Source organism: Oxyura jamaicensis, chromosome 12 (genome assembly GCF_011077185.1).
Source record: "Oxyura jamaicensis isolate SHBP4307 breed ruddy duck chromosome 12, BPBGC_Ojam_1.0, whole genome shotgun sequence".
Lineage (NCBI taxonomy): Eukaryota > Metazoa > Chordata > Aves > Anseriformes > Anatidae > Oxyura > Oxyura jamaicensis.
In genome coordinates this window covers 8724247-8738312 of record NC_048904.1, presented here as the reverse complement: position 1 = coordinate 8738312, position 14066 = coordinate 8724247, and the positions used below count along the sequence as shown (strand labels likewise).

The 14066-nt window shown below is 38.8% G+C and overlaps 1 protein-coding gene across 15 annotated transcripts in view; it reads right to left on the bottom strand.

Moving 5' to 3' along the window:
- Positions 1–14066, bottom strand: part of DOCK3 (dedicator of cytokinesis 3) — a 212402-nt gene that overhangs the window by 185458 nt on the left and 12878 nt on the right. For all 15 annotated transcript variants that reach the window (XM_035338064.1, XM_035338065.1, XM_035338068.1 and 12 more), the window contains exon 2: positions 7467–7550. In XM_035338064.1, the coding sequence (XP_035193955.1) occupies positions 7467–7550 (84 nt within the window). The remainder of the gene's footprint in view (positions 1–7466; positions 7551–14066) is intronic.

Here is a 14066-nt window from a genome sequence, read left to right as displayed (position 1 = left end):
AAGAAATTTGAATGAACCATATCCATACCAGTGTGTTCTGGACAAGCTGCTGTATCTTTAAGCGCTATTTGAACTATGCTTTCCCCATGAACTCTACTACACCAGACAGCACAATGTAGTGTAGATAAACTAAGCAGAGTGCCTGAACTAACTGCCTAATCATTCTATTTCTAAGGAGAAAGATCAAACCCAGGGAAAAGAAGATCATTTACAACTTGTTTTCCTCAATACTATCTGAAGATATTTGATACAAGCCAAGAAAATTGAAAAGTAGGCTGATCTATAGCTCTGTCCCCTGTATAACCTACACAGGAAAATAATCCCTCAGAGACTTGCAGGAAGAATTACTTCCAGGATAATAGTACTGGAGAAAAACAAAAACAAAAGTACACAATAATGCCTGTTCCCACTGCACATTAAGATGACCACTTGCTCAAAAGTTTTTCTGCAAAATGCATTGTCTATACATATATTCACATAGTAAGATACTTGCAGACCAGTAATAAAAGCTAAAGAAAAAAACAGTAGCAGTATTCTTATCCGTATATTGCAAGAACATGTCCCTACCCTTTTCTTTGTCTATGGGCTTTTTCAGCTCCAAGAATTACTAGGTTTCCTGACTAGCTCCTCTGAATCCTGGAATTCAGAAAGTTCTCTGAAAGAGGCAGGACAGATAAATGCATTGAAAACATATATACTACCATAACGTTATTTACTTAAGTTACTTAAAGGCAGATTTGTTGTGTGCGCACATTTTTTTTGGTTTGTTTTTGAATTTCCTCCTACAACAACTTGTACATACGGAAATTCGGTGTGGGAAACTTGAAGCCTTATTCCAGAAACCTGCATACTCGTTAATAAGGACTGAAAAAACACTCTTACCAGAGATGTATCACTCAGGACTGCATTATTGCGGAAACTTCTAACTAAATTGCAAAAGAAGCTCTGAGGCAGATCTGCATATCTCAGTCTCATAATCTGAGAGATTAGAAGAGCTACCGATGTTTTTTGATCTTTCCCTTTGAAAGAACCTTGAAAAAAAACACAATGTTCTTTCCAAAAGCCACCTCATAACCCTTTCCAAATTTCCAGTTAAACAACAAGAAGTCTGTCACATGGAAAAAGCCAATCCCCTTTTGAGTACTCAATAGCAGAAAAACAAAACAAATTAATTGGAATATATTTATCTATTTTCCAGAAAGAAACAAAGCTCTAATATTAAAGTTGAGTAAAGAAACACCAAGACTGTAGGGAAAGAACTCCATAGATAACATCATGACAAAGAGAATTCTGGAAATAAATTATGTAAGTATTCATGGGAAATTGTGAACTTAAACTTGTACAGAAAGATCCGCAAGTAGAATCTGCCACAAGAACACAAATCTTTATTGTCCTGCAAAAATAACACCACAAAAAGTCAGGTTTTAATAATTAACAAAGACCACCATTTGCCAGATTCCAAGTTGCCCCCATTGCAGGCACAATTCTGAGGTTCAAATTCCACTGAGAAAATGACATTTTCCCAAGGGAAAGCATTTCATGAAGTGGCCAGGGATAGGACTGACATTAAAATGCCTCCAGGCTGGGTGCAGGGCAGGAGTAGTCACTGAGTTTAACAGAACTAAGAAAGAACATGTCTTTCCAAAGGACAGCTTAAAGTCTCAGGCAAAAGAGGCTGAAATAAGAGAAAATTAATTCACATCAAAACCAAAATCCGTGACAATAATCCACATACTGCCTCCTTACTGCCCTCAGGAAATCTGTCCTAATCACAAGGCTATCCATCAAGAGAGGCCATCAGAGTGGAAGAACTCAAGTTTGTAGTAGCATCTGAGAGCAGGGACAGGGTCCTGCATCTCCAGACCAGCAGAGACAGCAATCAGAACTGCCTGAAACCCCTCTGGGGCTAAGCGTGAATGTAAAAAGCTGAGGTTTCTCACAAGACAGCTCTGAGCAGAAAAGCACTCAGGAAATGCTATCTTTTATTTTCATACATCAAGCCCTCCCTGATTTTACAATTAAGATGTATCCAGAACAGAAAGACTAGCACTTCTGAACTTTGCTTTGGAGAAATCAAGACTTGACATCCCTCAGTCTGCAAAGAACCAAGTTTTTCTAAAATGATTAGAACACCTTGGAAACTAATAAGCTAGCTCAAAACCCAGCCTAACAACCCTGAACATTGCACAAACAAGCATCCAGGACATCTTGGTCTGTTGATGGAAAGCAGCGGCACACTGTACTGCTGAGATCCACAGATTTACTACATTGAAAGCACAGCGACACGTAACACAAGCTCCTGCTCTGAAAGCCACCCCTCCATGAAAAGCCTGCGTTCCAATACTTGCTGCAGCCTCATGTTCTCCAACCGGCAGAATAAAGAACAGTTTCATGGATACGTCACAAATTATTGACTGTTTTTCCAGTAGTTAATTGCCAGCTAAGGTCAAAACATTACCATGTGAAGTCTAACTAGAAATTTGATAATCACGTTTTGCATTATTAAGCTCCTCTCCTAAAGCTTGGTATTTTTGGCCAAAATTTAAATTTCATGACTCCAGATCTTATGCATACAATGAAAACAAACCAAAATTTAAATTGCAGGGCTGACTGGATGTTGGGATTTATTAAGTCATGAAGTAGACCTTTATTCCACTAATTATACAGCTTCAAAAAGATTGATAAATACTGGACAGTACCTTTTATCTGTCATACTTGTCTCTGTTGAGGTGACATGTCAAGGAAAAAAAATGCTTTCTGAAACTCTTCAAAACACCAATTTTTGGATAAGGAACTAGAAGCTTTTAATTAAAAATCTTCCATAACAGATGTTGTGACATGAAGCACAGTTGACCCTCAAGCTTAAACAAGGCAAAACAAGGGTCTCATGTTGCAATTGCTACAATATAAAGGTATGAAAGAGTAACCGGGATAGAGCACCCAGCCCAGCTGTTAACCAGAGGGTGCCAAGGGACACAACAGAGTAAAGTCAGACCCAATAACAGCCTTCTACTCCCTTACCTCTACATAAAGCTCCATCGGAAGGGTGCCCTGCTCATCAGTGGTTCAGAGCATTCTTCAAAGGGAGACTTGATTTTTAAATATGAGGAAATCAGATGTAAAAGGCAGCAGCAATCACATTATAAACAACTTCGTCTCCAAACAGAGCTTGGGCCAAGAAGCAGTTTCTCTGAGGCACTACATTCGGCCTAGGCCAAGTTTGCTTCACTACCTTAATTTTGTCAAGAAAAGCAAACTTTCACAACAATTGTTCTGAGAAACTACTAAAAACCATAGAAGTGATTCTCAGGACAAAAATCTGCAAAAACAGAGTGCTGCACACCAGTAGTTAGTTATACCTGTCTCCCTTAGGAACACCTTTATTTACCATCCTAGTGACCAGGTCAAAATTAAGAGTGAAAACAAAATTTCAAATTCTGAAAAATATTTTAATTTTAAAATAGAACTCCAGGGGTTTCTGTAACTAAAATGTACAGCTCTGCTACTCTGACAACCTTCAGTATTTTAGAACTTTTTTCAAATATTTCAATCCCAACACGTCTGTTATTTAAGTGGCAGAATAATCTATTTAGTCACTAGGCTTCTCTGTTTAAGAAAAAAATGTTTCATTGAGTACAACTTTCAGCTACGAGGCCACTATCACAGACAACACTGACTTTCTGCAGCTAACTATAAACCAAACAAAAATTTCAAGCATGATCTTGCACCCTGCATCTTTAACCCCAAATTAGGAATTTATTGAAAAAAGACCTGATTTCTTTTATGAAAATTGTATCAAAGTATTTTATTATGAGCAACTATCTTATAGAATACTATTTAATTATTACTTTTATTTATCACATTTAACAATCAGTTTTTTCAAACTGCTCAATAGCTAATACCAAAGCCAAGTAGGAAAGTTTAACCTTCGAACTGTATTTAGTTTTTATTCCAATACGCATACCTAATTAAATTAAGTATAATTATATGTATCTCATACATCTATTAGGTTATATATTTTATAGATATATATACACACACACAGACACCTTAGCTACTCATTCTGAATTTTACACTAGTAAGACTGCAGTGCCGTGTGTAACCCTCACATCTGAAGGAAAGCTATCTTTTGCATATGTTGGTCAATGAATAATTGCTTTTACCATTTAATCTGCACATAAGCTGCTTGCAGGGTATGTTTGTATGCAGCTAACAGTATTCAAAGCGACCCAGAAGAGAGATGGCAACAATGCTTAGCAAAAGCTGTCTGACACTGCAACCACCACTCAATGCCAAGACCGCTCTGTTCTGAGCCTGGTGCTCCCAGCAGCGCCAGGACAGGATGAGCAGTAGATGAATGCCAGCCCAGGCTGCCAACACCACGTCAGGGAGCAGCCTGATGCCAGCAGAACCACAGGAAGATGCTAATAATGCAGTCAGAGATGCCACCACAAAAGCAGAAGATGTAGAACTGGATCTTAGTGTTTTATCTTGGCCTTGGTCAAATAGAGAGCCACCCAGAAGCCATCCCTGCTCTCCAAAAGGCTAGTTCGAATAGCCAGGCAAAATTTTGCACAGCAGCTGCAGGGGTCCAAGAGACTTCAGTTCCCCAGGCAGACTCCACAGAAGGCAAAGAGCAAAAAGGGGTATCTCACTAGAGACATGATGGCACACCAGAGGCATCACTTCTCAAGCAGAGTTCTTCAAAATTAAGCAAAGCTAATTACAAGCTATCTCTGCTCTTAATTGTCCCAAATACTGGAAAGCCTTCTTTTGACTATGCTGTCCAAGGAAACTATGTGTATTACACTTACTAAGAACACAACAAGTAATATTCACAAAAATTAAACCATGAAACAAAATATTTGTGCGGATACCAGAATTCACGTGGGTAAGATAACATACTTTTAATCGGTACTTCAGGCATCACCTTCCATTTCTGTTTTTCAGTGAATATACAGGAAACTCAAAGTAATAATTAAAGCCACTGAAGTTGAAGTGTTTATAACCTAAAGAAAATTGCTTCCTACCAACAAAAATAAATGGACAAAACTGTCTTTGTAAGTTTACTTAGAATGCCACTCACAGCTATTGTCAGTGGCAGGGCAATAGCCACTGTGACACAAAGAAAGGGCGTTCTTAATTGTGCAGTCCTCATGCACCTCAAACAACAAACAGTACTCATGCCTTGTCACTTGAGACTAGAAAGCTCTGCCCTTCAGCGTCTGTAGGTGGCACACTGTTGCCATACCCTTTCACCTTCCCAGTGCATGGCAAGGACAGCACAGAAAACCACTGTTTCAATTCTCTGTCAGGGGCACGATTGTAAATGGAAGGACTCAAAGAGGATCAGAGAAAGGAAAGTTGTGGAGACAAGCCTATGTTGCACGGGGTTGTTGTGGCCAAAATGCAGGACCCAACACTTGGCCATGTTGAACCTCATCCCTTGGCCTCTGCCCATTGATCCATCCTGTCCAGGTCCCTCTGCAGGGCCTTTGTACCCTACAGCAGATCAACACTTCCCCCAACTTGGTGTTGTCTGCAAGCTTACTGAGGGTGCACCCAATTCCCTCATCCAATTAATCAATAAAGGTATTAAAGAGGATGGGCCCGCAACACTGATCCCTGGAGAACACCACTAATGACCAGTCACCAGCTGGATTTCACTCCGTTCACCATTAGATATCTAGAGGAGTTTAGTTTTTATAACAACATCTGGAACTGCATAATATCTTTTTTTAAAAAAAAAAAGATATGTGAAGTCCAGACTAAAGGCATCTCAAACAAAATGATAGGATAGAGGGCTTAAAAAAAACAACAGGCAAACAAAAAAAAAATCACCTGCACAAACATCTTTCACCCAGGACTCTGTCCAAGGGCCTCCTTTTTCAACAATTTGAAGACAGACACAAACTTCCTTTGAGGAACTGCCCTCAAAACTACTAGGAAAGGTAATACACAGGGACCAGTTATTGTAACACTGTAACGAGACAGACTGGATTAACTTTTTGCTTTCTTGTGAACAAGCTGCTACTTTGTTATTGTGCCTTTATTTCCTAGAGTTCTGAAAGTTTCCCAGATTACTGGAAATGGTTTGAAAGATATCATGACCACTTTCAACAATATATACTGTTTTACTTAGAGTTGCATTATCCTCATCAAGTAATTTTTTCCTGAGCTTGCACCTTGTACTAATTCACAAGACCTCGTAACAATGACAATCAACACAATCAACATCCAGTGTTTGGATAAAGCCTAGCCCATTACACCACACTTAAAAACAAACAAAAAACCACAACAAGCACGTTATCAATTCCTGGGTATAACAACACATCAATTGTTTATAGCATGATTCTCCCTGGATTAAACATCACCACTGAGCCACAGGACTCTAATTCAAATTTTTGTGTGTGCAAGTGAGGAATCCATTACTATTCTGGAAAAAATGCATACATTAGGTTGCTTTTCCATTAAAGAGTTAAGTCAGCAGGTAAACAAACAGAATGCCTGAATACAAGACAAGAGCAAAAGAGAGTTCCAGGCATGACAGAAGAAAAGCAGTCTTCTGACATGCATGCAAAAGGTTTATGTAGCAACTTTAACACTGGAGATGAAAAAGGAAAGTAAACTGAACAAACACAAAAACAAACCTACAACACTGTGGAATGCAAATTTGGAATTCAAATTTGTGGATCTGTGTTTTGAGTTTGTTTTTAACACTTCAGGATTAAGGTTACATTATTCAATCTCAGAATTTAGTGAAACATTCTGATACTGTATCTTGTCAACCTATTACTCAATAAATGTTTTACACCACTTGCTTACTCTAAATGTTAAGATAAAAATTCTCCTTTTAAATGCAACAACTTCAATCAAACTAGTCACATGAATAAAAGAGAGGATTGTGCAATTTATTCAGACATCTCCAGCCATGTAAGAAGGAACTGTATTTATAACATTTACAATAGCATTTTCCTTTAGGTAGAAAAGAACATGGGAAGATAACTGCAAAGCAATTCTCCCTAAGTATTTGTCTTCCTCCAGCATTGTTCCCAAATTCTTTGTCACTGTTTTATAACTAGTATTTTTCAGATATTTCTAAGTAATAAACACAGATATAGTTAATTGAAATATATAACACTGAGAAAATATAGTTAAAGAAATAAGGATTCTACACTTTTACATGCTGAAAATTTATCACAAGACCCAATTACAATAAAACAATCATGTCAGGGTTCAAGATTTTCTGGACAGATGGTTAACTTAAAACACACTGACCCCCTATCAGACTGGATTAGTGCCAAAAGCACTCAGCCTTTCCTACAGAAAGTGGGTCAGATTAGATTTTTTTTATCCAAGTGCTTTGATGCATCATGATTTCCAAGCAACTTATTAAAATCTGCCGTATTAAAATATTTTATATTATTTCATAGAAAATAGGATTTCCACTTGAACATCACACTTACCTTCACATTTCTCTAGGATCTGGACAGTTTCACCTAGTTCCAGGACTAAGCCTTGCGGCACAGCTCCACGGAAGCTGCATATCACTAGAGGGTGGGGAAAAAAGAAAGAGAGAGACATGTGAGGGTTGAATCTGTGTGTGAATTTTTGTTCTAAGTGTAGCACTTTAGCTCATTCCCTACATAAAAATAGCTATTACACAGCTGCCCAGAAAACCTGTCAGCCAACTCTCCTCATCAGGTATCTTTATTTTGGCCCTTATCACAAGTTAAGGTCAGCAGTAGCATAAAAGCTGTGCTTTTTAAAAGACTTTTGAATTAAGCACTTTTTTGAATTAAGACTTTAATCACCAACCCCAGATTCATAGTGGATACAAAGATTTCCTTGTCTCAGAATTCTTTTTCTACTACATCAATAGAACAGGCAGTCCTGACTACTGCCGTTGACTTCCTTTTGTTTCCTTTGAAATCACTTTCCTTCAAGTTGAAGCCATTTCAGGTACCATCTGTGCAGCTAATGCACTACAAAAATCCTGTATTACCATACATTATGTTTAACTAGAAACACGTAAGACTACATAGGAATCTGTAGTTTTCAGAAGCACTGAACAACTATCGTGTTATGTATCTAAAATATTTTTCAAAGTATCAGTAGCTTTCATTAACTAGGGAGAATATGAACCTAACATTTCAGAAAATATGAAGATCAACTAAGAATTACTAAAACTATGCAAAACAAATACGGTATTGTATAAAGATACATTCTTTGACCACATTTAACAAAATGCAATAAAGTCATGGGCATTACCAGAACTCTGACATACCAAAAGAAGGGATAAATTGTAAATAAGGTTTCTTCCCCTGACTCCCCAATACCCATATGCCTGTTCAGCAGCATCTAAAATTTCACACAAGCACCAATTTAATTCAATCATCTGAGCACCTTGTTCTGAGCAAACGTGTGCTCAGACACATGGCACTCGCTGCGTGTCACCCACAGGCACAGCAGAGTACCACAAGTGGAATTCCAAGAGCTGGAATAGTGACCTCCAGTGGGCAATGTCCCCTTTCCAATTTAAGAGAACACTCCCCTTAAAATAGCTCAAGCTATGGCTGCGATGTTTCCATGGGATGGAGCTACGTTTCATCTCCTCCCTGAGTACCTTTTTTATGTCAAAGCCACTGAATCTCTTACGACTGAAGTTGCTTTGTGCAGAACTTACAAGGGAAGTTTTGCACAAAGAAGTTCAAGCTCGAGGAAGAAGAACGCCAGGAAAAGAACCAAGACCAACTTCTGCACCATTTACTGCAAGGTATGTTTCTTGACCCTTCAATTGCCAAAAAAAAAAAAAAAAAGGAAAGAAAAATGGTATAAAATACATCTCTACCAAAGATCGGATGCATACTAGATGTCATAAAGAGAAAGATTAAGAAAATAATAATAATAAAAAAAAATCAAACTACGTGAAGCAGGCATCACCCACACAAATGAAAGTAAAGAGAAAATTTTTGAATCAAAATCTGAAAACAACATCCAATCTTTGCTCTGAGAGTCAGTGCACTGTTTAATTAAAAAGGAAAAAAGTAGGGATTCCATCAAACCTTCCAGCTCATACAGCCCAGCAGAAGACACCACTGGTTAAATGAGGTTTGAAATTCTTGTTTACTTAAGAGACAGGAGAAACATGGCAACTGGCTCCAGACTGGAGTAAGACAGACAGCATAATCCAAGGAAAACACTGAGCTTGTCAGCATACTGGATTCATTCTTCACCCATGAAGAATTCATAAATATGGTTTTCAATCTAAGAAAAACCACTTAACACTTCTCCCAAAGCTCAGAAACATTGGCAGTTGCCAAATGTTTTACTGGCAGGCCACAATCAAACCTCCAGCGGCTGCTCCTCACCCCTCCAGTAATTTAAATAACAGTGTCCTTTAAATTCAGATTTCTTTTTCCCCTAATTAGGCATTTTACCCAAACAGGAAGTTACAAACTTCTTTTGAACTGATGTCCAAAATACAGTCCTATATTCAAATAACATTACTCTTCCATTCAGACTAGCCAACATAATAAAAAATTCAAGCATATGTTGAGAGCACTGCAAAATCCTGGGTGAAAAGCTATTACTGAAAACACCCCCAAAATGGAGAAATATTAATACAGTAACAACATGTATTCATGTAAGAGAGTAATTCTAAATACAGGAGGATTACAAATTTAATATGTATGTAAAGATATTAAATCCAATGTCCCGGCCACTCGCAACTTCTCTGCACATGCCAAGATCATCACAACGCAGGGACACACAGGCCGTGGGACGCATCACAATTAGTGCCTGAAGACAAAGAGCCACTTGAGCTGCAGGCAGGTTAACAACTGACTGGTCTCACTCAGCTGAGTCCAACAAATACCTGAAGCTGTAAAGCATTGCTGCAGGTTAACACCACACTAGAAGTTCTGAACTGGGGAACAACTGCTGGCTCTCTGTAACAATTATTTCCTGTACAAAAACCATGGAAATTAAGGATGTAACCAGGGAAGAACTGGATGTGATGCAAACCCTAGTTCCCTGGTCATCAGATACCCACCTATTTCATAGCAATAAAGAGCAAGCTAACAGAACAGTACTAGGAAAATAGAGTACTGAGTCTTTCAACTGCTCATATAGTCAATTTCAAAAACAAGGACAGGAATAATGACTTAAATATATTTAAGCCTGTAAGAAATAATTCTAATACATCTGTTAGTTTACAGAAGCAAACTGTCCATTTATAAAAGGCTCCTGCTGATCACACAAGGAAAATCTCAGAATGGCTCTGTTGCATCAGTATGTCACCAGCTCTTTAGAATTCAGAGTACTCAGTCATGAGATGGCCAAAGCTCTTTTCTTAGGTCTACCTAAGTAAAAAATAAATAAAAGTCACAGAACAGAAAAGAATCGACTCCATCAGCTGCAGATACAATCTAGATGATCATCTCAATTAGAAAGTTCTCAAAAAAAAAAAACAAACAGCATCTATCTCCTGTTTCTCATTCTTAATCGAACAGTATGAAATTAACTGCTTCACCAATAGATTTGTGCATTATGCAAGTTTGCTGTCTTTGATGATTTTAATCATCATTAATTTTAAAAGGACATATGAATAGCAAAATATTTTCAGAATAACAGAAGCCAGATCTCAAGGGTAGGAGACTTTTCAGCCACGCTAAACCATACAAAAGTCAGGAAAAGCTGAAGAACCCAAATAAACCGAACAAGTCCACCATAGTACATCAAGCCATATCTTCTTAAAACTATTTCACATATCCCAAAATTTTATAGTTTTTTGATTTCAGAGATGTTAAGACAGCTACTGATTGTGACAGAATCCCAGAGCTCTGCAGCTGTTTTATAGCCTGATGTATGACTCCAAAGGTTACTGCCAAAGTTATGGATGGGGCTCCTTTATTAAGCTGCAGTATGAAATCTTATTTACAAAGTCACTTCTAAGTACAGTTCTTCTCTGCACAATTACTTCAGAAATATGAACACAAGTGTGTGTGGGAAATACAGAATAATTTAACCATTCTAGAGAATATCATTTACAGACAGGACTCTAGTATCTGACTTCTGCCCTTCCCACCAAGGCATTCTTTGTAGCACCACAAACATCTATCTACACAGTCCATCCCTCAGTAAGTCTCCATCTTTTCTTTCAAGAGTGGTCTCCTCAGTCCCCAGAATAGAGCAGTACATCATCACATGAACCACACAGCAAAGGTTCTGCCCACCAGTTAACAGATCTGAACAATCCCTCTCGGATTCCAGGGCAGACATGCAGATTTTCATATACTAAACCCCCTCGCCAGCCAGCTTTATAAAGGATGTCAGAATGTCATCCCTCCCAAAGCTTAATTTCAGCCAGCAGTTAAACCCAACATCCTGCCGAAGAGGACAGCTTTGGAGAAGCACCATGCACAGGAATGGTCTACAGGGCAGAGGTTCTTCAGCTGTGCTACTTGAACCATATTGAAGTGGGCCACAGCAAAAGAAACTCCTTCCTCTGCAATTTTTCAGTAAGGAAGGCACAAACTCCTTCACAGAGGCACTCACTCTCCAGCTGTGAGAGACAGCATGAAGGGACTGAGGACATAACAGATGGGACTGGAGTAATAGTTCAGAAATCCAAAGATCAAGCAGGAGAAGACAGCCTCAGAAGAGCTTCCCTTGCCTAAGGACATGCCCTGCCATGGTGTAAGCAGCTGCATTACAACTCTCCAGAAGTAAGAGAAACTGTCTCGAAAGGACAGAATTGAAGTGCGCAATTACACATGGCATTCTAAGAAAGAGCCAGTGGTTCTGCATGGCTTGCTGATTCCTCATATATTATATAACTAAAGGAGCCGCTTGCCATATGGACAAAGATCCGATCAATAAAAGCTACTGGGATTTTAGAAAAGCTAAAGAACAGCCCCTGTCAAAAGCTCTTGCAGAAGCTGAGCTTGGCTGTGATAAAGGGGGAAGACATTTGCACAGATCAATAACTAGCACAGAGGTAGGAAACAGAAGAAAAGTCAGTTCTCTTCATGAAGACAGACTAACCAGCAAGCTCTAAAGGGATCCATGTTGGAGCCTATTCTTTGTAAGGTATTTCTAAGCAATCCAGAAAAGCCAGGATATAGCCAAGTGAGAAAGTCTGTGATGCTAGTAAGGGCACCGATGAGCTGCAGAAGGACCTGACAGCCACGTGCAGAACTGGCAGAGGTACACCACTCAGTTTGCCTACAGGGCGGTGGTTTCAGAAAGGCCAACAGCCCTAACAACCTCACATGCACTCTGATGGCCTCTCACCTTGCTACGACAGGAACAAAGTGAGACAAGATGCACCAAAAGCTGCACAGGGACATTTGTGTGATGAATTAATAGCCAGGATAGGATGCTTCCACCAGTAAGACTGAGAGCTAAAAAGCATGCAGAAAGCGTAACCGGTAGGCTGCACGGAGAAGGTGAACAGAGAGCGACTGCCACTCACCCCTGCCAGGACCAAAAGCCCACTCAGACTGCAGAGCTGCCTTCATTTTGCTGTGCCACAGTTTAAAATAGGTCTTCCATTTTGTAATTGCTTCTAATCCAATTTCTGTGTCCCAGCTTCCCCACCCAAGCTCACCTTCACCTCAATGCTTCCAGAGATGTGTTTCTTCTCAATGGATTACGTCAGTTACACTGTAACAGTACTAAGAGAAATGCCCCATGTTTTCACATGAATAGTGGGAAAAGCCAAAAGGAAAACAGGCAAGTGCCAGAGAATTGTGCAGCACAACACCTACACATGAAACGTCAGGCAGAAGCTAGTCTACTTGCCCCCCATGCCACTTTCCTTTGTAAATAAATCGACCTACTTTGCAGCACTATGAACTTACACAGGTATGCACCTTCTGCATATATTATTTTTCTCCAACCTATTTCCACACTTTTCAGTAAAGCCTACAAAAATATTTTGGCATTGCATAATAAACTATTTACAATAAAAAATATTGGTTCAGCCCACAATAAGTAATTTGTTTTACCTCATATGGGAACAGAGCACTTTCCCTCTCCAAATTCCCTGATACACCAATGAAAATTAGACGTCCTTATAATAAGGGCAAAGAAACAAAATTGGTTCAAGAGGTTTCCATGTTTTCATTCCTTCTCCAGGCCTAAATTATGATTTTCTGATCATAAAGCTGGGATTTGAATTATTTTGTTGGCTTTGCTTTATTTCTCATGTTTTCTCTTCCACAACAGAAAACATATATGCTAGAGCATATCCAATATACTAAAACATTTTTGCTTCTCTTCAAAGCTTGGCCTCACCAACGTCTTGGGGTAATGAACTCCATGGGTTAACTTTGGGGAAAAAAATAACATCACAGTATCAGTTGTGACCATGCTTTTCGTTTGTTTCATTGGGTCATTTTTAGTTGCATAACGCAACAAAAAGAAACAGAAGGTTCCTGCACTCCTTCCAATCGCCATTTTGCAAACTTCCAACATATCCATGTTCATTCATTGCTCCAAAAGACAAGTCTTTCTGGGCTGTGCGATAGTTCATCCCAGTTCTCTATTCGTTATTATCAGTCTGACCAAAGTTCTGGTGACTTCTAATACTTTTAGAAGACACCAACAGAATGTAGAGGTGTTTGAGGTTGAAGCATGCCATGTAATTGTTATATCTGGTTTGTACTACAGTCAATGGGCAGTTATTTGGGCTATGCATTAATTATGCCCCCAAGCATATCTTCAGTCAAATAATTTCAAAAGCGATGAGGAAGATAATGCATAGGAGAAGCACAGCTGTAGTTGTGCAGCTCTACACCCAAATCAATTAGCTCCATACCCTAGCAATTTATAATCAAACCATGCAGACACTGTATTGGATTCTATGCTGCAAATGCCAAAGTTCTGATTTTTTTCTGATGGTGTAATTTATGTTTTATAATACATAACCATATTTAAATTCACATCTCTATCACACCAGCTAAGAATTTGGTGTTTACATTTACCTTGAGTAAATGCATATCATAAACACAAATTGCACAGCCCCTGTAAAGGAGTATAAAACATTTAATTCTACAACA